The following is a 23,347-nucleotide window of genomic DNA, read 5'->3' on the forward strand; positions in this document are numbered from 1 at the left end:
GTTGCCAATCAACCTATCCCTAGTTTTGTACAACAGTTTACAAAACGGGTAATTTACTGGCACATTTAAACATCAATAAACCCACATCAGCATTTAAAACATATCTTAGGTGGTACCGTCAAAATTAAAATTGCAAAAAAACATTTTCCATCCATCCGTTTTTCCACCGCTTGTCCCCTTTCGGGGTATTAAACGTGGAAAACAAAATAACAGTACTGTTATTGCACTGGAGAATAATTCAATCTGTTGATCAACTTGACATGCATTTGCATCACTGAACTCTGCTAAGCAATGTGGTCTACATACAACACACAAAGACAAAGATAAGTTTCAAAGGGTCAATTTATTTCGGGCCACAACGAATTGACAAAGCTATTTTATATAGCTGCAACATAACAAACATAAGTAACAAACCGCATAATAACAACATATCACAACATAGCTGTAAACCTGGCTTTACAAGGAAGACACATATGTCATGTCACTTAACCAGGTGTTTTTTTTTCTATCAAGGAATTGTGAAATTAAATCATGTCTTCAGGAGATCAACACTGTACTGAAACCCAGAACACTACGCATTTCCCCAGTTTTAGTTTAGAGATAAGGAAAGATTGGCCTGGCCCACTAGGACTCCTCTTCATGTTTGTGAACTTTGTAGTCCATACATTTAGAGTGATGTGATAATCAAACACTCTAGAAGTCTAGATTGAAAGAGTATATAAGAGAATTGACAAAGTATGTGTACCTTCAGTGCTGAATGATGAGCAGAGGCCGAGTTTGGAGTGTCTTCTTTAGCTCACTGTCCACTGTGTCAAGCTGCCTGAAAGCGAGTGGCTCCACTGTAGAAATAGCCTGCATGTCTTCTAGCACATACGCTGCAAAGGCTCTATTAATGTTGTCCTGGCTAGCAGTCCCTTCCGTTAAAATCCAGCCGCTGTGTGTCTCTCTATACTAGCTTCATCGAAGCATGTTGCTTTTGTAGGTGTTTCGGCAGATTTGAATTGCTAATTTGGGCAGTGGATAGGATCATTGATCCAAGACACAACTTATATCTAACTAAAATATCCTTTTCGTTATGCTCGACAAAAGTAGTGAGAATATCTCCGTGTTAAGAAACTCGGCTTCGGCTCCGCAATTATGTCTTGTTAGTAAACACAGACACGACACGCCACGCATCATTTAGTAACGGTAACTGAGTTACTGAATATAAAAAAAAACGCGTTAGACTAGTAGTTACAGCCAAAAAAAAAGTGTTACTTTGTAACGCGTTAGTCCCAACACTGGATATCATACTATGTATTTTGTAAGAAACCCCGGGTGTATGACCTAAATAGAGCACACACAAGCCAATAAGTATGTTAGCATGCTAATGATGCTACACAAAAATTACTTTTTCTATGCCTCTTTTATATTACAAGCTTGAGGAGCCAACAAGTAGCACAGCAACGTGCAAACTTTGCGCCATCTGTTTCCAGGGTTTGGACACATGTAGGACGTTTCAATAAAAGCAACTTAATGAAGCACTTGAAAGCCCACCATGCAGACACACTCAATGAAGTTACCAAATGAAGGGTGTGACGGTCTCATGCCATCATGCGGGTTCCCAGGACCACCAAGTAAGGACATTTGCTCGCAGGTGTACACTTATTTATTTACCAATAAGAAAAGTATTTTGCGGGTTGCTTTTCAGCCGTCCGCGTTGTCTGGCTCTCGCTCTCTTCTGCATTGCATGTGCTGCTTGTTGTGTCCCTTGTCCCTCTCCTCCTTCTGCCTTGTCGTCCTCTGCTGCTTCCCTTTTATCTATAGCGAAGAGATTAGACGATCGTGCCTAGCTGTGCGATCCACACACCTGATCTTGTTTATGGCGTCGATCCCGGCGCGCCCCGCCGGCCACGCCTACTCGCCGTCGGAGTGCCAGCCCCAGCACTCCACAAAGGACAAAACAATAAAACCTGGCAGAGTCATTCCAGTGGAAAGAAGCGTTTTCACTAGAATCTCAAGGTGGAGTCAGCATTTGTGGTAAACTAATGGAATTCATAGTATTGGATGATCGCGGACTCTGTTAGCTTCGCAACAAGACTTTTGGAGCAGAAAGGCCCTCTTGGCCTCCAGCTGATATTTTTCAATTCCCTGATAAAGTCTTGACAATGACTACAGTTTAAATTCATATTTAAAGAACTAACAATGTCCCTTCTCCTCCAGACTCCATGCACATAGAGAGCATTGAAGCCGTCTTGAGGCTCCAGGATTCCCTCCACGAGGCCCTGCAGGACTTTGAGGCCTCCCAGCACGTGGAGGACCCCCGGCGGGCGGGCAAGCTGCTCATGACCCTGCCTCTCCTCCGTCAGACAGCCACCAAAGCGGTGCAGCATTTTTACAGCATCAAGATGCAGGGCAAGGTCCCCATGCACAAACTCTTCCTGGAGATGCTGGAGGCCAAGGCTTGACGCTGCGTGTGGTACAGCTTTGACTGACAGCTGCAGCACCCAATAACTGACTATATACATACTCATATATATATATATATATATATATATATATATATATATATATATATATATATATATATATATATATATATATATATATATACATATATATGTGTGTGTTTGTGTATATACATATGTATTTATGTATGTATATATATAGATGTGTGTGTGTATATGTATGTATGTATGTATACATATATATTATATATATATATATATATATATATATATATATATATATATATATGAGATAGGCGCCAGCGCCCCCCCGCGACCCCAAAAAGGGAATGAGCGGTAGGAAATGGATGGATGGATATATATATATATATATATATATATATATAAAAACACACATACTGTACATATTGATATGTGCCAACTGATTGGAAGCTTGAAAGACAACACGATCATGTATATAAAAGCTTCTCATTGGTTTGATGATCTTAATAGCGCTGTAGTGTCATTTTGTATTTTCTAATGTCAAAAATACCCCACTATGACTGTGTGTGTGTTGTGTGTGTGTATGTATGTATATATATATATATATATATATATATATATATACATATATATATATATATATATATATATATATATATATATATATATATATATATACATATGTTTGTATCTATGTATATATCTATGTAATATATATATTTTATTATATAATTATATAAATATATACGTCTATACAGTATGTATATAGATATGTGTGTTTATATGTATGTATATATATATATACATATATACATATAAATATGTTTATATTATTATAAAATATACACACAAACTATATGTTTATTTACATATACATATGTATTCATATAATATATATGATTTATTATAGAATTATATAACTACTGTATTTGTGTATACATCTATATACATTATGTATGTAGATATGTATATATACACACAACACACATAATACTGGCCCGTCTTCTAAATAGTTACCTCATTGTCGTGGCGTTGTCAGTTTCAGCCAGGCTTCATGCTGGCTGCAGGTGGTTTGCACTATAAGCACCTCATAGATGTGCAATAATGTATATGACAACAATAATTGGCCATTATTATGCTATTAGGCCCTGGTCATGTGACCTCTTCTATAGTGTTATGACGTCATATCAGATTATGTTACATTACATGAAGTAAACTGGCTTCTTTCTGCAGGGGTTGCACCAAAGTCCAGTTCTGAACATGTAAGGATAGCCGGTGAAAATATAAATTTCCATATTTGGTCAAAACATCTTTTTGAATGTGCTTGATACATGTCTATGTGCTTGATACATGTCTGTGTGCTTGATACATGTCTGTGTCTGTAAACTCAGTTGCGCCCCCTATGGACTGTGGTATACATGATTTGGAAGCCATGCTAGCATACATGACGTAAACATCCTCAGTGTTCTATAATCACACACACACAATTCATTTGACTTGCTACTGCTCCTCTCTTTGTTCAATGCAGGAAACTATCAGTTTTTGTGTGAGAAATTTCAAGTCCCACTGTTAAACACAGGGTACAATAACAACGCCACCCATGGTGTATTTGTCCGATAAATAATAGCACAGGTGCCACAGTTTTAGTGCATGTTTTGACAAATATGTACCTTTTTGTGTGTAGTTGTTCAGGAGTAGAAGCTTTCGCAAACACAAGTGTGTCCTTTTTTGGGTGAAAAAAATAAATAATTTTTGATAATTTTTCTGCCACTGTAGGATATTTTTTTGAATTCCATGATTGAAAATGCTTTAATCAACCACTGGTTCTGTCGTCATTCTATCACATAGATTTATTTATTTTTTTACAAAATACAGTGAAACTGTGTCAGAAAATGCATGTCTGTTGCATTCACTTGACATTTCTCACACAGCTGAAAACACCCTTCAAAACAACCCAGTTTAACTTTCGTGTGTTTAGCAAATTTGACTACCAAGCACATTCTTGTCAAATTTGAACAAGATTAGTTGAAAAGCATGGCCGCCATCAAGCAAAATTGCTTAATATATTGAGCATTTATTGAATTATAAAACTGTTTGCTAGCATGTCTTCCAAATAATTATAATCACAACCCATAAGTAGTGAAATGCGATAACACTGATTTTCTTTCCTATCCGATAACAAGTAAAATCTAGGCTCGTATCAGCGCTACCGATCCGATACTTTGTGCAAATGTACCTAATCTGTCTGCTAATGTTTCAAAAGTTATGTATTTCAAATAACAGCATAAGAAATACAGTTATTTATTCAATATATATTATTTATTATATTATTTATTATTTGTATTATTTTTTGTATCACTATTATTTATTATCATGTATTTATGTATTTCAAACTGAAGTATATTGATATAGTGGCGTGAATAACAATATAGCCAAGCTAATGCAACAGAAAAAACAGAGGACAAAATCACAGAAAGTTCACAAAAAATCATAACAAAAGAAATGAAGTAACATAGTAAAAGCATTAAAGTAAATGAGTTAATAGTAACAACAATGAGAATAAACAATAAGTTCCATGAACATGTTGACAAAAGCATTCATCATTGACACATTGCCGTTTCACAAATGAGTGACTTTTTAACACTCTATTCCAGTTAATGATACATTATCTTGAATACATTAAGTAAGGGGAACTGCACTTTTTTGGGAATTTTGCCTATCGTTCACAATCTTAATGAGAGACAAAAAGACATGAGGTTTTGGGGCTTTATTTTTTATTTGCATTTTAGCATGTTAAAATCGTCCTAATCTTGGTGGCTAAAAAATGCAGCTAATGGTAGAAACCATTTCTAATACTAATTTTCTTTAAAACATATTCATAAACCGTCAACAATACTTCATTTATGTTCCTGTATAACAACCAGGCTGTGGCGACATTGTAATTGTAGGAGCGAACACAGAGGAACTCTTTTTCTATCGTAGTAACACATCGCCGTTTTAACCGTAATATGGTGAGAGATAAGGTAGCTTCTATGCCAACAAGTTAGTAATGCACAACACTGAGATACGACACCTATTTGTACTGGGTGAAAAACGTAAACAATATTCCAGTATCTTTGAAGTATTACCCCCATTTCACATTTTGTTTGTACACCACTAGCCAGACAGAGTATGTACTGTAGTTAAATTAACACACATGATGTGCTGCATGTATCATGATCGATATAAAGTGTAACTCACTGGACGGACAGTTGTCTTTTTGGTCCAGCTGACCGGGGACGTTTTTTCTGGTTTATTTGGGTGAAGCACTCCATTTATTAGCTTCTCTCCAAATTCCACATCTTTGATTCCCTTTCACCTCGCTCTCTAAGCCTCTGTCTGCACCAACGTCTCACTCTTCCTCCGTGCTTGCTTCTATGACCAATAGTTCATCCTCCATGTATTCAACTTCAAAAACACTAGGTTGTGAATCCTCGTTTGCCAAAAAATAATCATCTGTTGTCTGTTAACAAGTCTGCTATGACTTTAACAAACTTGTGTTGGTTTACAGAAGTAGGAACATACATTTGCTATGAAAACTGAGATAAATGTGCCGAGGAATTATGTCGGGCAATGCTTAAAAATTCCAAACAACGGTAAATATTTTACATATTACATATTGTTATGAACATGTCTTTTACTATGTTATACATAGACTTGTAGTTTGTATATAAAACATCGATGGAGGGTTTTGAAGTCTACAATGGTGACTCCCATTAGGTGCATCTTCCGAGCATTTTTTTAATCTTTAAAATCCCCCCCCTCCCCCAAAAAAAATGTGTTCTTGTCTCTAATATTGATTGATAAAAATATGCTAAATTCCCCCCCATCACTACCCACAGGGGGCGTGTCCTAATTTCCACACATGTTGCTGCTCCTTAAATATAAAAAATAAAAAAATGTTGGAATAAGCCACTCATGCAAGATAATAGCTTCCTAACTTTGTTGGGGAAAATAAGTAAGCTTTCTTAAACGGTTCTGGTATCATCCAATTCATTCTAATTGTCTCCCATGCTAAAATTCTCAATAGAAATGGAGCAATTAAATTTGGTTTCGACTCCACTTGGAGGACTGGAGCGGTTTTATTTGGCTCGGCGGCGGCTTTGTCGAAACCTTGACAAAATGACAACCGTGTAAAAAATCCATCGGCGAGGGATCCCCGGGCAACGCATAGGCGAGGAAGATGGCCATTTTTGTTGTTTGTTTGCAATCACAGTGAAAGGTGGCAGATCAAATTGTTGTACGCCGCACCCGGCACGCCCTGTACTGTACCTTCGGTTCATATTTTCAACATCAAGCCGGGTTTGGAAGCGGGCCACGGGAGGCTCCTCCTGGGAATCGGTGGCACAGAAATAAAGTGACATCACCGGCTGGCGTATTTAAAAAAAAAAAAAAATGTAGATGATCGGGCAGCACATTCCTCGGAGGAGAACGCTACTTATTCTGCTGCTGCTGTTCCATTTGTGGACTTATCTTGCTGTGCTCATGATTTACATAAAACATAGAGGAACATCCTCGCCGCCCCGTGTAAGTGTGTGTGTGTGTGTGTGTGTGTGTGTGTGTGTGTGTGTGTGTGTGTGTGTGTGTGTGTGTGTGTGTGTGTGCGTGTGTGTGTGTGTGGTTACCCAGGAGGTTTAACCCCCCCCCACACACACACCCCTCGAAAAGCAATATGTGAACAATTGTCATAGATGATGAAGTGTAACTATGCACATGCATTCTCTCCACTGTCTTCATCCTCTTCTGGTGACGTGTAAATACTGCAACCCTTGTGTGTTTGTTTTGGAGTGATCTAGATGATGCACTGACTATACAGTGACAATAAATTCACATGTTTATGTAACTAGTGCCGTGGCTTCTTTTGTTGTAGTAAATAACGTTTCTTGAATGGGGCTGTAAAAGGGAGCAAGTATTTAAAATGACATTTAAAAAGCAAAAAAGGCACTTGATATTGTTGTTTTTTTTTTGTTTTTTCTGTTAACACCCTTCCCTCTAAGGCAGGGGTCTCAAACTCAATTTACCTGGGGGCCACTGGATGCAGAGTCTGGGTGAGGCTGGGCCACAAGAAAATATTTTTTTTTTTACTGTTCAAATAAGACACATCGGGGTGCCCTTGTGCGCAACAAAGAAATATTGCATCTACCACTTTTCCTGGAATTGTCTTTGCTCATTACTAACATTTCTCTTCACTGCAGGCTTTGAGAATGATATGTTTGGGGTTGTGGAATATGTTTATATTTAGCCGATGCACGGAGAATGTTATGTGTCGTTTCGCTTTTCCTCCCTACAGCAACATGGCGGTCGGCGGATAATAGCCGGGAAAGTACCGGCATAGGGAGCGCAAAAAAAGTGACGGCCCCCGGAGTGTTATCCGGCGTCATATAGAAATATATGTAGTTTTCATCGTGAGAGGCAATGCTAATTAAACAATAAAAAAAAAACATAACAATTTGAATTTGTCCTGGTTATCGGGGACTGTTATTACTGACGGACAGGTGTCGCGGTGTGACTGCAGCCAGGTGCGTAAGAAAACCCTTGTCTCCATGGCAACGTCTCTGTCGCTTCACTCATTTGCCGCTTTTCCACTAACGCATGGGTAGGCAACCCAGAACGTTGAAAGAACCATTTTGGACCCAAATAACAAAGCTGTCAAGCGCCATTCATATAAACCTCGCGGGCCGCCCTAACTTTAAACTTTCATATTAAGGTAGGGGTCGCAAAATAACCTATCGCGGGCCGCAATTGGCCTGCGGGGCGCGTGTCTGAGACCCCTGCTTTAAGGCTATGTCTACATTAAGCCGGATAACCCCTTAAAGCAGGGGTGTCAAACTCATTTTAGATGGAGGGGCCACATGGAGAAACATCTACACCCAAAGTGGGCCGGACTGGTAAATTCATGTCACGATAACTTAAAAATAAAGACAACTTCAGATTGTTTTCTTTATTTGAAAATAGAACAAGCACATTCTGAAAATGTACAAATCATAATGTTTATTGTTTTTTCTTAAACTTACATGTTGCGGTTAATAGTAGAGATGTCCGATAATGCCTTTTTTGCCGATATCCGATATTCCGATTGTGGAAGACTCTTTCTTCCCGGTTCTTCGGACCACCAAGCACCGACATGACAGGCTCTTATAAGTTCACAAAATGTTTATTTTTTGTAATCAATCATCTTTGGCTTTGCTTTTCAGCAATTGTCTCTTGTGTGTAAGTCTCTCGCTCTCACTCGTGCTCCACTACCCACCAACAACAACCATCAACCACTTCCTCTCCTTCCCGACTGCTGCCTTTTACAGAGCAACAGGTGATTAGACAAACACTCTCAGCTGTGTCATCCACTCAGCTGTCGCTAATCTCGAAGCCGGTTCTGCCACACCGCTTCGCTGCAGGTCCGCGGGCCACGCCCACCACACGATATTGTCCAACTCCTAATTACCGATACCGATATCAATCAATCAATCAATCAATGTTTACTTATATAGCCCTAAATCACTAGTGTCTCAAAGGGCTGCACAAACCAACACGACATCCTCTGTAGGCCCACATAAGGGCAAGGAAAACTCACACCCAGTGGGACATCGGTGACAATAATGACCCAGTGGGACGTCGGTGACAATGATGACTATGAGAACCTTGGAGAGGAGGAAAGCAATGGATGTCGAGCGGGTCTAACATGATACTGTGAAAGTTCAATCCACAATGGATCCAACACAGTCGCGAGAGTCCAGTCCAAAGCGGATCCAACACAGCAGCGAGAGTCCCGTTCACAGCGGAGTCAGCAGGAAACCATCCCAAGTGGAGGCGGATCAGCAGCGCAGAGATGTCCCCAGCCGATACACAGGCAAGCAGTACATGGCCACCGGATCGGACCGGACCCCCTCCACAAGGGAGAGTGGGACATAGAAGAAAAAGAAAAGAAACGGCAAATCAACTGGTCTAAAAAGGGAGTCTATTTAAAGGCTAGAGTATACAAATGAGTTTTAAGGTGAGACTTAAATATCAACCGATACCGATATATAAAGTCGTGGAAGTAACACATTATTATGTCTAATTTTGTTGTGATGCCCCGCTGGATGCATTAAACAATGTAACACGTTTTTCCAAAATATATCAACTCAAGTTATGGAAAAAAATGACAAAATGCCACTGCCATATTTATTATTGAAGTCACAAAGTGCATTATTTTTTTTAACATGCCTCAAAACAGCAGCTTGGAATCTGGGATATGCTCTCCCTGAGAGATCATGAGGAGGTTGAAGTGGGGGGGAACAGGGTAGTGGGGGATGTCTATTGCAGCATCCCGGAAGAGTTAGGGCTGCAAGGGGTTCTGGGTATTTGTACTCTTGTGGTACGGTGCGGATGTTTTTTCTAAATGTGTTAGTGATTCTTGTTTGGTGTGGGTTCACAGTGTGCCGCATACTTGTAACAGTGTTAAAGTTGTTTATACGGCCACCCTCAGTGTGACCTGTATGGCTGGTGTCCAAGTATCCATTACATTCACTTGTGTGTGTGAAAAGCCGTAGATATTATGTAACTGGGCCGGCATGCAAAGACAGTGCCTTTAAGGTTTATTGGCGCTCTGTTCTTCTCCCTACCTCCGTGTGCACAGCAGCGTTTTAAAAAGGCATAAATTGTACTTTTTTTAAAACCGATACCAATAATTTCAAATATCACGTTTTAAAGCATTTATCGGCCAATAATATCGACATGCCAATATTGTTGTACATCTCTAGTTAATAGTATTCTATCTTTATTGGATGTTATTTATACTTTCTGAATAAGTTATATGATAATGTTCATCAGTCAACTCATTGGTGTTAATTTTCAATCTGCCGAGATAACACATTTATATCAAAATCATATTACAGGACGTTATTTATGTTGTTTGCTCATTTTCTTTTACTGGTGCACTACAATCATGTGGTTTATTTTTGTTTTACATATGTAGCTCCATGCGCTCTCCTCATGAGCAAAATGGAACTCCATATCTGCCTGATTCCTTGCTTTTTGTTCTGTTTAATAGATAGTTTGGTGTTTAAAGCTGACAATAGGCACGCTTGTTTTGGTTTGTAACCTGTATGATTTATTAGAATAAATCATTGTCTCGCCTAGTCCTTGCCTCTGGAGTTTCCGTCTGCATCCTGGGAGAACAATCCACGCAGTAAAATGCGACCTCGACGTAACGTTGTTTTTGTTAAAATAAAAATAATGAGATATCTGATTAATTTATCATTTAATAGCAAGTTTTCCATCAAATTGTAGATAGATTTTACAGTAAAAAAAAGTTTCCAGAATTGTACCATAATTTAAAAGGCATTAGGGTTTTCCCATTTACAGTAATGTGCTGTAAAAAACATCGTAAAATTGTAGCGACAGGCCAAAAGTTTGGACATTCAATGTGTTTTTCTTTATTTTCATGACTATTTACACTGCAGATTGTCACTGAAGGCATCAAAACTATGAATGAACACTTGTGGAGTTATGTACTTAATAAAAAAAAAGGTGAAATAACTGAAAATATGTTTATATTCTAGTTTCTTGAAAATAGCCACCCTTTGCTCTGATAACTGCTTTGCACACTCTTGGCATTCTCTCGATGAGCTTCAAGAGGTAATCACCTGAAATAATTTTCACTTCACTGGTGTCGTAGTTTTGATGCCTTCAGTGACAATCTACATGAAAATAAAGAAAACGCATTGAAATGAGAAGGTGTGTCCAAACTTTTGGCCTGTACTGTGTATATATATATATATATATATATATATATATATATATATATATATATATATATATTTTATTCGCAGTTACACATGGCCCTTTGAGGGCAACCAGAACTGTGATGTGGCCCTCAGTGAAAACGAGTTCGACATCCCTGTAAGTCTAAGGTGCAATTGCGCACCTTAGACTTAGCAAATCTAAGCCAGGCACAAAATAAAATCCAACCAAAACTCGGGAAAAAATAAACACATAATTGGTTCTGTACGAGTGACAGGAGATAAAACAATGTCCGTCGACATTGTTCAATAACGTCTGTCAAAACTGGAAGTCATTTGGTCACTTTATTGAGGAAAACTGTTTATTGTCGGCCATAACCACACCAAAAACCCGTTAGCATTAAACTATGTCAAAAAACCACAACAAAACCCACTCTGTCATCAGTCATAGCAACAACAGCCACTCTCTCTCTCTCTTTCGAACATGCTTTATCAGTATCATGCAATATCATGATTCAGACTTTGCTTTAAAATGCTGTGTTTTACAAAACATGCCCATTGTAGCCATAATTCCTCATGTTGTATATAAAAAAAAAAATCTGTCCAATATTTTTATCATTAATAATTGAGTTTGTTTTATCTGCATCGTTTATTCAAGACGGTCAAAAATTATTTTTGGTTTGGTTATGGTTATAGTGTTAGTTTATTTTTTCGGACCATATGGCGCACCGGATTATAAGGCGAACTGCCAATGAAAAGGTTTAATCATGTCTATTTTCATACAAAAGGGGTCTGTGCAGGGGGGCGTGGCCTTTGGCCCTGCCGCGGAATGGGGTGCGTCAAGACCGGCCTCGAAGACAGCGACAGTTGCGTAGAGGGCACAGGTGGGCCTTGTTAGCTAATCACCTGTCGCCTTTATTAGGAGCAGCCGTGATAAAACGAGTAGTGGTAGTTGAAGGTGCTGCTGAAAGACACTGCGTGAGTCTGTGGTGGTCTGAAGAACCCACTAGAGGTCAACCTCTACAGGGTCATATTATAATTGTTTTTTCTATATTTAAACACTTCCTTGTGATCTATGTAACGCATGTGTCAAATACATACCTTTGCTGAGACTATTAGGGGGAGGGTGTAACGCAGGTGTCAATTACAAACTTTTGTGGTGACTGGTATGCTCTTGCTCTATTTACTCTTTGGGAACTCAGCCGCTCTCCTTCGTCCCGTGACCGCCATGGTCCAATTAGTGGTGCTTATAAGCCGGTAGCAGGAAGTGGCCAGTAGACAGGACTTGGGCGGGGTCGATTGTAGTTCTGCTCGAGGTTAGGTTTTTAATTCTCGTTTTCACTTGAAATATTGTGCTGACGGATTTTTAACTAAATGCCTATTTTGTAACTTTATAGAGCCGACTACCAGCGCCGGATTTCTTTTTGTCATTAAACTGTGTTGGCTGTAGAACAGTGGTTCTTCACCTTGTTGGAGGTACCGAACCCCACCAGTTTCATATGCGCATTCACCGAACCCTTCTTTAGTGAAAAATAAAATGTTAATTTTTTTCAAATTCAAGACAAAGTTGTAGGTTTTTGGTAACACTTTAGTATAGGGGAACATATTCTAAGTAACAAACACTTAATTTTGAGTTATTTGGACTCTAGGGCATGGGTGTCAAACTCTGGCCCGCGGGCCAAATGTGGCCCGCTGTGTAATTTCATTTGGCCCTTGGGGCAATATCAAATTAACATTAGAGCTGGCCCGCCGCTGTAACACCGCATTCACCACTAATACTTATACTCGTCAACCCTCCCGATTTTCCGGGGAGACTCCCGAAGTTCAGTGCCCCTCCCGAATTTCTCCCGATTTCCACCTGGACAATAATATTGGGGGCGGGCCGTAAAGGCACTGCCTTTGGCGTTCTCTACATGTCGCCACATCCGCTTTTCCTCCATAAAAACAGCGTGCCGGGCCACTCACATAATATATGCGGCTTATACACACACACAAGTGTATGCAAGGCATACTTGGTCAAAAGCCATACAAATCACACTGAGGGTGGCCGTATAAACAACTTTAACACTGTTACAAATATACGCCACACAGTGAACCCACAGCAAACAAAAATGACAAACACATTTTTGGAGAACAACCGCACCGTAACACAACATAAACACAACATAAACACAACCGAACAAATACCCAGAACCCCTTGCATCACTAACTCTTCCGGGATGCTACAATATACACCCCCGCTACCACCAAACCCCGCCACAACTCAAACCCGCCGCCGAAAAGAGGCATTCGATTTGTATTTTTATTTTATTTGATATGCCATTGATATTTTTTAATTATTATTATTTTAAACTCGATTTTGCAGGTCACTTTAAAGTTATATAAGCCTTGCTTGGTCAATATTCAATGCAAAACGTGTTTGGGTCCCTATTAAAGGATTCATTTGTTCAACCTCGGCCCACGGCTTCGTTCAGTTTAAATTTTTGGCCCGATCTGTATTTGAGTTTGACACCCCTGCTCTAGGGGAACATATTCTAAGTAAGAAAGACTTAATTAAGTTATTTGGTTAGGGTTTGGGTCAGGGTTAGAGGGTTAGGGTTGTAATAAGGCCATGCCAAATAAGGCACTAATTAGTACTTAATGACTAGTTAAGAGCACAATATGTTACTAATTTGCATGTTAATAAGCATCTAATTAATGGTGAATATGTTCCCCATACTAAAATGTTACCATGTTTTTTTTAGTGGTGTACAAAATGAACCGTTTATGAACATCACCTTGTTCAAAAAACAAAACTAAGACTGTGCATAAACTCACAACAAGTTACACACCTGCAAATCAGTCAGCTGTTGCCGTATCTGTAATATGCCAACAGGGAGAAGTTTGTATTTACACGAAGAGTCGGGTGTGTTTTGTTCTCCGCCGAACCGCTGAGATCGACTCACCGAACCCCAAGGGTTCGATAGAACCCTGGTTAAGAACCACTGCTGTAGAAGCTGAGTTGGAGAGTCCATATTTATAACAATAGCACGTTAAGCATTAATCTTTCTTCGATTTGTTTCATTGCAACAAGTCTTTGTGAAATATTCTCAATCGTCCTTATAAAAGGTTTATGACTTAAACTAATGTTAACAATTGTGTATTGGTTGTACTTTTAAATGTGTTTGGATAAGAAGCATATTTAGTGCACTGACTGCTTTGTATAGGTCATGATTACCGTATTTCCTTGAATTGCCGCAGGGCATATAGTATGCGCCTGTCTTGAATTACTGCCGGGTCAAACTCGCTTCGCAAAATAATTATCGCATGCTTAGTATTACCGCCGGGTCAAACTCGTGATGTCACGAGTGACACTTCCCCTGTCATCATTTTCAAAATGGAGGAGGCTGATTTCAATACCGCTAATTTGAAATCACATAAAGGGAAGAAGATTGAGAGCTATTCAGTACGATTTAAGGTCCAAGCTATTGAATACCGGTATGCTAAAAAGAACAGTAAGCAGCTATGTTTTATTAATATACCTGTGGAGCCGACGGTCCGACACACAGGCAGGGCACGCTGGAGATGGCGGCGAGGAGACGCCGAGCAAGCGGAGAGGAGGAGCAGAAGAGCGGACCTGGACTGAGGTTTTATTGAAAAATAAACAAAGTCAAACTGCTCAAGCCATGTCCTTCCTTGGTGGCCCTGGGAACTCGCAAGACTGTAGCTGCGTCTGTCAAATATGAGTTATTAAATGACTCCCGCCTCTTGGTGGTAGAGGGCGCTAGTGATCCTTCTTGCGACTACTCGGCTGCAGAAGAAGTGAAATGAATGACGTGATATGTGCTGGAGGAGGTAATAAAGGAAGATCTCCATCGAGACAGAGAGACTTCAAAACTGAAGAAAGATAAGGAAGACTTTCATAAACAAGTTATCAATGCTTTTGATCAGAAGGAGCTGGCATGGACTATATTTATAAGTAAAGGTAAGACCATAATAACTTTTTTTTTATTAAATAAATGATAAATGGGTTGTACTTGTATAGTGATTTTCTACTTTCAAGGTACTCAAAGCGCTTTGACACTACTTCCACATTTACCCATTCACACACACATTCACACACTGAATAAAAAGTAAAAGAATCATATACACTGTGGTGGCCTTTGCGGTGTTCCACGCCATCGTCGGGGTGGAGGGAGCATGGCCAGAGACAGGAGCAGACCCAACAAAGCAACCAAGACAGAGGACTCCACTCTCGGCCAGTGTCCAGTCCGAATGGATGAGCGAGGATACGTCCAAGGGGACTGAGGTGTCCGACACCTGCTCACCCAGCCAAGACACAGCGAAGCCTCTCCGTCCCAGCGCTCAGTGCTAGCTCCGCAGCCTTGTCCCCTCATCCGCATCTCCTCCAGTCCCTCCAAACCGACTCCGGTGTGGCAGACACCCACAGCTGGTCTCCATGGCCAAAAGGCTCCCGGGAGGCAGATCCAGAAGTCCACAAAAAAGCACCACAGAGGTCACGAATGTGCCACCCCTTGTCACACAGTCCCAAAGGGTCCCGGACCAAAAGGCAAAAAAATATAGAAACACATGGAAACAAGAGGGAAACACATAAGGATGACACAAGAGCACAGAGCTCCTGCCAACAGCAGCCACTACAGCAGCGTCATCTTGGAAAAAAAAAAAAAAGTTTCAGTAATCTAAATTAACCGGGAAAAATACCTCAATATTTTGACACCAATTTTAATAAGTTATCTGCATTCATTTGCATGCTAAGATTATTTCTGTATTGTAAGTGTTTCTGATTCTGATTAATCGCATTAAGTAACTCATTATTATTGACTTCCCTAATTTCTAGTATTTACAGTAAGGAAAGGATTTTATTTAGCCCTATTTCTGGGTGGATCTCGCGTGAGAGGATGGATGGAGGGGGTCAGGTTCAAACACGGATGACATCTATTAAACCAGACAAGAAGCAAAGAATTAAATAGACACAGAATTCAATTCGGCTCAATTTGAGGATAGACGCCCGGACACTCTATCCTTTCACAGTCGCTCAGCACACTCTGGCGAAAGATTGTACGCCTCCCCCTTTATTTGGACTTTCCTTGACCAAATGGCCACAGCTGTGTCTAAGGGACAGGGTACAGTTCACAGAAAAGGTCGTAAAACAGTTCAAAGAAAAGGTTCGTAAAAGAGTTCAAAGAGAGGTCGCCTGGAGGGGAGTCTGGTCCTGCTTCCTCTTTTTTAGTTCTTGGGTCAGACAATATCTTTGTGTTTATTACCCTACATGAAATAAACAGAAACCCCTTCATGTTGCTTTCCATCCTACACAGTGGAGTTTTACCTTCCTGGTAGATACAAAGACAGCTTTTGGTCTTCTCGCTGGGAACGCATTTCAACACAAAGTTTTTGGGATTTAGATAAAATTATTCAAACAGGGGGTTAATAATTTTTGCAATGCAGTCTGCTGAAAATGATGGAAAGTGCCACTCTACATAGCAAATGACGCCGTGGTCAAAGTTGGAATTGCCACGAAACACATTTTAAGATATTCAATACGCAACTGCCCCCCCCCCCCCCCCCCCCCACACCCACACACACACAACAGTTTGTCACATTTCATGTGTCAGGTAAACCTTGACGAATGGGGCCATATAGATCATCTTCTTACTGTAGGTCCAAACCTTTGTAAAACTGGACAAATTCTTTCTGTCACTTGACCATAAGGAATCCGTCTGACTTGCAATTAATTTAATTCCCCTTCCTGTAGTTGCAATTCATCATCCTGTGAAGAGGAACCAAATTGAGTTCAATTCAAATTCTTCAACTGACTTGAATTGAAATTCCAAATTTGGAGTTTTGTCCAAAGCAAGCGATAACAACCTGATAATGATAACATTGATATTTGGATTGGACAGTAATAATGAGATCCAATTCAGTAGGTTTACTATATTTACTATATAAGACATGTACAGTGAAGAAGCACCATGTGACCTATCATGTGTGTGTGTGTGTGTGTGTGTGTGTGTGTGTGTGTGTGTGTGTGTGTGTGTGTGTGTGTGTGTGTGTGTGTGTCTGTGTGCATGTTTCCCCCTGCAGTCAGTTAGTGCCTCCGGGGTGTAACGGCATCCATCAGGTCAGACACAACGTCCTGCTCGGCCTGAATGCACACACACTATACCAACTTTATTTATAACACATGTAACACACTCCAACCGCCAGGCCTTTGTGGCGCAACCCTGTGAAAGATGTTTCATTTAAGGGCCTTTCAACTTCAATACTGCAGGAGAGGATTATTTGTATTGCTGTGTTTAATCGTGGCTTATTAAGAATAATAAGAACATACTACTTGAAATAAAAATGATTTGTTGTTGTACAAACACACTGATCTTTACAGAGTTAAAAAAGATTGTGTTGTATTTGATATGTCTATTTTAGCCTGAAAAAGTTTCAAAAGATTGAATTCAAAATGGGAAATCAAAGCTGCAAGCAGCATTGAAGGGTCCTCTCACCACCGTGCAACCGGTACTGGTACCAAAATGTAATTAGATACTTCGATACTTTTCAATACTTTTCGTAATAAAGAGACCACAAAAAAATGCTATTATTGACTTTATTTTAACAAACAATCTTACGATACATTAAACATGTTTCTTATTGCAATCGAAGAACAATTTTGAAAAATAGTGAACATACAAGACACCTTGTCTTTTAGTAGTAAGTAAACAAAAAAAGGTTCCTAATTTAGCTGTTGACATATGCTTAAAAGATACATCTCCTGGATGCACTGGGACCAGTGACGTGCTGTCAGGGGAGGCAATTGAGGCAGTGCCTCACCTGCCACCAGGTGGCTTATCCATGGGATGTTCCAAAACGAAGTAATAAAATAAAATATGTTTTAATATTTCTCTTTTGGTTTATGCTTTCTATGTGATTTTGGCGTGGTTCCTGTATATTTTGATCAATTTCATGGTCAAAATCGGGGAAATTCCGTGTTTCCTGATCAAAACAATGCAGCAGATGAAAAGTGAGGCAGACACAGGCGGTGCCTCCACAGCAACACACAGTGTGTATTGGGTGTGTGCGTGCGAGGGGGCGCATGCTTGTTGCCACGTGGAAATGGCAGGTCTTGAGGCAGCAAGTACCTCTGCCTCAAGGTAGGGGGCGATATATTGTCAACATGCAGTTCAATGCCTCAGCAGTACTCTGACTCGCCACACTGGGAGAAGTGGGGGCGCTCAAGCTAGCAGAGACAGGTCTCTTCAGCCGAAGCCAGCATTTTTTTCTGTTCTTTTTTTTTTTAATGTAGTTATAACAAACATGGCATTTTTATTAGCGTAAGCCAGCGTTTGTGGGTGTTTTTTGTCAGATGCAAATTTCTTGGAATGAAATTTAATTAAATGAATGTTTCTGCCAATATGGAGGATTATATACTGTATCCAAGATTAGATACTTCTCTAAACTGGACTTTAAGACAAAATAAATGCGATCATACAAAGTATGTTTTCATGGAGGATAGCTATTGCTGCTTCAGATACAAATACAGAAGGGTAAGATACACTCACAATACTTGATTTATTTTGTTAAAAGCAAACGGGACCAAAAAGTATTCAGTAAGAACTTTATCAAACAGTTTTTGGACCCATTTATCATGTCATAATATCATTATGATAACGTTTTTATGAAAGCGAATAACTCCCTTTTTTTCCTATGACTCTAATGTGCAACCTAAATCAACAATGACTAGAGCTGCAAAAATGAATTCAAGTAAAAAAAAAAAAAAAAGATGAAAAAAAGGTATGTATGCCTCACCTGGTATTTAGTTCACCGCACGTCACTGACTGGGACACATCATCAGTGATGTATCTTGGTGGATTCATTGGGTGTTTCGGGTCTCACAACGTCAGACACCCACATCCAGGCGACCCAGCCGGGGTGATCAAGTCCCTGCTTGTGTCCCAGTAGCAACCCACGGATCTGCCCTTTTCAGCCACAACCACCTCGTGGCTTTCTCTGCCTTGCGGATTGAATGGCCTTCCTTTCGGTCGCCCCTGTGACTCCTAATCGGCCAAGGACTTTGCAGAGGGAGCGTCCAGTAAAGCCACGGCAGCCAACTTCTATTGGCTCATAGAAAGTCCTGCCCCTGCACTCCTCCACCAGTTCCTGATACTTTGTACGTTTCCTTTCGTTGGCTTCCTCAATCCGTTCCCCCCCAAGGCACTGTTAGTTCCAACATGATCAGGTGTTTCGTAGCCTCTGAGGTGATGATCATGTCTGGCCGGAGAGATGTTGCTACAATGTGCTGGGGGAACCTCAGTTGCTTTCCCAGGTCAACATGTAGCTGCCAATCAGGGGCTGTGTGAAGGAGTCCTGTTGTTGTCTGCTGACGTGCACGACGTCTCTCTCCAGCTTTGATGAATAAGATTGCCTTTTTTGGCGCATGATGTTGCTTGCTAGAGCTGATGGCTGACACTATGCTCTCAGCAACTGCTTTGAGTACCTGGTCATGGCGCCAGCTATTGCGACCATCAGCCAGGGACTTTGGGCATCTGCTGAGGAGATGTTCCAAGGAGCCTCTTTTGGAACAAAGGGAGCAAGATGGTGTCTCGCTCTTCACCCACACATGGAGGTTTTCTGGGCTAGGGAGGGAATCGTAGACTGCTGCCATGAAAAAACAGGACGCGGTGGAGGTCTGCCTGCATGATATTTGACCAGGTGACTTTGCGCTGCAACGTGCCCTCCAATCTTGTCCATGCCCCCTGTTGCCGGAGTCCCACTACTCTGCCCACTTGCTCTTCCTCCAAGCCTGCTCGGACCTTCTCCTAGAGTAGATGCCTGTCTTTGCCCCGGGCGGGTCTGACTTGGGTCTTTGGTAAATAGCCCAAGCCTGCTCTCCTTGTTGCCACAGCCCCAATCAGTGCATTTGGCCTAAGGCGTGACTCAGCCACTTCCACTGTCTTTTCTGCCTTCCACTTCCTTCCTGTCCTCACTTCAATCCTGGCTGATGACACCTTGCAGTCCCTGGAGTCTCTGTACTGTAGGACTTCTCTTGAATTGATTAACGTGGACCCCGACTTAAACAAGTTGAAAAACTTATTCGGGTGTTACCATTTAGTGGTCAATTGTACGGAATATGTACTGAACTGTGCAATCTATTAATAAAAGTATCAATCAATTGTGCGTGCCACCTTGAATTCTTCAGTGAGCTTACTGACGGGTAGCTGCAGGATGTTGCTTGTCTCATACAGGGCAGCGTTGTAGACCCAGCCATTTCTGCAGAAAGCTGCTGATCTTCCTTTCAAATCAATCAATCAATCAATCAATGTTTACTTATATAGCCCTAAATCACTAGTGTCTCAAAAGGCTGCACAAACCACTACGACATCCTCGGTAGGCCCACATAAGGGCAAGGAAAACTCACACCCAGTGGGACGTCGGTGACAATGATGACTATGAGAACCTTGGATTGATTCCACTGTTGTTGCTTGGGCTGCTTATACAAGGAGAGGCCACACGACTATGGGAAGAATGTAGTGCTGGTAGGTCCAGGCTTTGAACCAGGTAGGCTAGACTTGTCTACTTTGGTAAGCCACCCTCCAAGATCTTCAGTAGACTTCTGGATTGAAGCAGAGTCCTTCAGGCTGGAGTCAAAAAGCTTTCCCAGGCTTTTGACTGTTTGCTCCGTGATGGATGGAATGACCGTTCCTGAGATTGAGAACCGGAATTTGTCGACCACCTTCCCCCTTTTCAGCACCATGCACCTTGACTTTGCAGGCTTGAAACTCATCCTGGCCCATCCAATGAGCCTCTCCAATCCCTGCAAGATCCACCTGCTCCCTGGGACTGATGTTGTTGTTATGGTAAGGCCGTCATATAGCTCTAATGGAGGGCTGTCCAACACCTGATCTGGATAGAGGCCCTCTGCATTCCACCTCAGCAGACTTTACCACCACATTCATCGCAAATGCAAAAAGGATAACGGAGATGGTTCATCCTGTTATTATTCCCTTCTCAAGGAGATACCAGTCAGAGGTTATTGACCCAGAAGTGACATGGAGCCTAAAGTTATTGTAATAATCCAGGATCAAGTCCTTGATCTTGCTGGGAACATGGTGGCGGTGCAGCGCGAGCTCAACAAGCTTGTTTGGGATGGACCCATAGGTGTTAGTCAGGTCCAACCACAACACAGCAAGTTTTCTCTGCTCTCATGGGCCTCTGATGAGCGTTGTGACAACACCGTTTTGCTCTTGTCTTTTAGTAGTAAGTAAACATACAAAGGTTACTAATTTTGCTGTTGACATCTGCAGTAACATATTGTGTCATTTATCATTCTATTATTTTGTCAAAATTGTAAAGGACAAGCTTTAAAAATTGATTATTAATCTACTTTTTCAGTTACTGTTAAAATCTGCGTATTTTACATTTCAACATGTACTATCTACACTTCTGTTAAAACGTAATAATGTATTCTTCTGTTGTCTGAAAACTATGTCAAGTGTCAAAAGATGGCGCTAACTGTTTTAATGACATTAAGACTTTACTTAAATCAATAACGGAGCAACAGCTCCTCATCCGTGGCTCACTAGTGCAACAACTACGGAAATGTGTCCTGTGAAAAAACATCCGACCGGAACCCTCTAAAAAGTAAAGTTCCGGGGGTGAATTATGTAAACCCATTACAGTTTTTAGCGCTTTGATAGCGAGTCTACTGACAGATATAAGTACTTTCCGATACTTTATATTAGATATGGCAGTGAAAGATGAATGCCACATGAGAAGGTAGAGAAAACGAAGAAGCTTATCGACTGCAACTACAATGGCGGACGAGTGCACATTTTCAGGACTTATGCAGATTCCAAATACAGATCAGCAGGTACCGGAAGGCAAGAAAAGTTGCTTTTGCATAATATTGCAAAAACAAAACGCCGGGTAATATGTCTGCTAATAGGTGCCATTTTGCGGTCCTTATACACACACCATAGTAATACTCAGATGTTTAATGCGCCGACAACACATCAAGCGGTGTGGCTTCATAGCTTACCGAAGTCGTACTAAAACGTTTTGATACATTTTTGAGCGCCGTGTGTAATGTTCTATATTTTCAATGGAACATTTAAAGTTTTGGTGTTGTTTGCTGGCGTCGTCATGCAGTTCACGCGTATTTCTTATGTAGATTCTAGACTCAAGAACAGTTTCTAGACTCAAGAACAGTTTCTACCCCTGGGCCATAACTGCACTAAACGCAGCTGCAATGTAAAAAATAAAAAATGTAATAAAAATAAAAATAAAAACTCCCTCATGTGCAATCACGATCCGGGACTGTGCAACCAGTGGTTACATGCTAACTGGACAATATTTACCATATTTATTTACATATTGAATCCACAATAAAAAGCCTGCACAGCATAGGAGGTAGGAAATACTGACTCCCACCCCTTCAGCACACTGGGAATCAGCATTACTCCTCTCTAATCAGTTTTACCAATCACTTTATACTTTTTATTGTCTCGTTTTTTACATTGCCTCTTAGCGTGGTCTTAGGCCATATTGTATATTGCATAGTGTGTATTTTGTGTTGTTTCTGTACATTGTGTGGTTTCTTCTTTTTTTTAAAATGCAAAGCACCTCAGGGAAGCAACCTAAATTTCATTGGACCTGTACCTGTACATGCACAATGACAATAAAGATCATTCATTCATTCATTCATTATGTATGAGTGCCATCTACTGGTCACACTTATCATTACACCAATACTTATCAATGTACCGAATTAAATTGCTTCGAAGTCTAAAAGCACAACCAGATGTATGCTGTACATTTATAAGGCGCACTGTCGATTTTTGATAAAAGGAACGGATTTTAAGTGCGCTTTGTAGTCCGAAAAATAAAGTACATTCAGTATTGGGTAAATGAAGTCTCAGTGAATGTATGGCACACTTACTAGCTGCATTGACACTGCTATGGTCTTCATAATGGTCATCTGCTGGTTTAAAAAAGTCACTACATTTGACCTACAAAATAAAATAAAAAGCAAAGGTGATTGTTTCTGTTGTATTTAATGAAAAGCTGTACAGAAAATAATATAAAATGCACAACTAAGGAGGAGGACCTCAAATGTGAGGTTTTGGCCTTTTTTTTCTGTCGCCCAAAGCATGAGTAAATTATAAGGACCTCTTAAGG

General features: G+C 40.5%; 1 protein-coding gene across 1 annotated transcript in view; it reads left to right on the top strand.

The window, feature by feature from the left end:
- esrrgb (estrogen-related receptor gamma b) overlaps positions 1-2,499 on the top strand; it is a 134,802-nt gene extending 132,303 nt beyond the window's left edge. The window contains exon 7 of the mRNA XM_061900447.1: positions 2,203-2,499. Coding sequence (XP_061756431.1) covers positions 2,203-2,447 — 245 coding nt within the window. The 3' untranslated portion in view covers positions 2,448-2,499. The remainder of the gene's footprint in view (positions 1-2,202) is intronic.
- Positions 2,500-23,347: the final 20,848 nt, after the last annotated feature.

The sequence above is a fragment of the Nerophis ophidion genome, linkage group LG05 (genome assembly GCF_033978795.1).
Source record: "Nerophis ophidion isolate RoL-2023_Sa linkage group LG05, RoL_Noph_v1.0, whole genome shotgun sequence".
Classification (NCBI taxonomy): domain Eukaryota; kingdom Metazoa; phylum Chordata; class Actinopteri; order Syngnathiformes; family Syngnathidae; genus Nerophis; species Nerophis ophidion.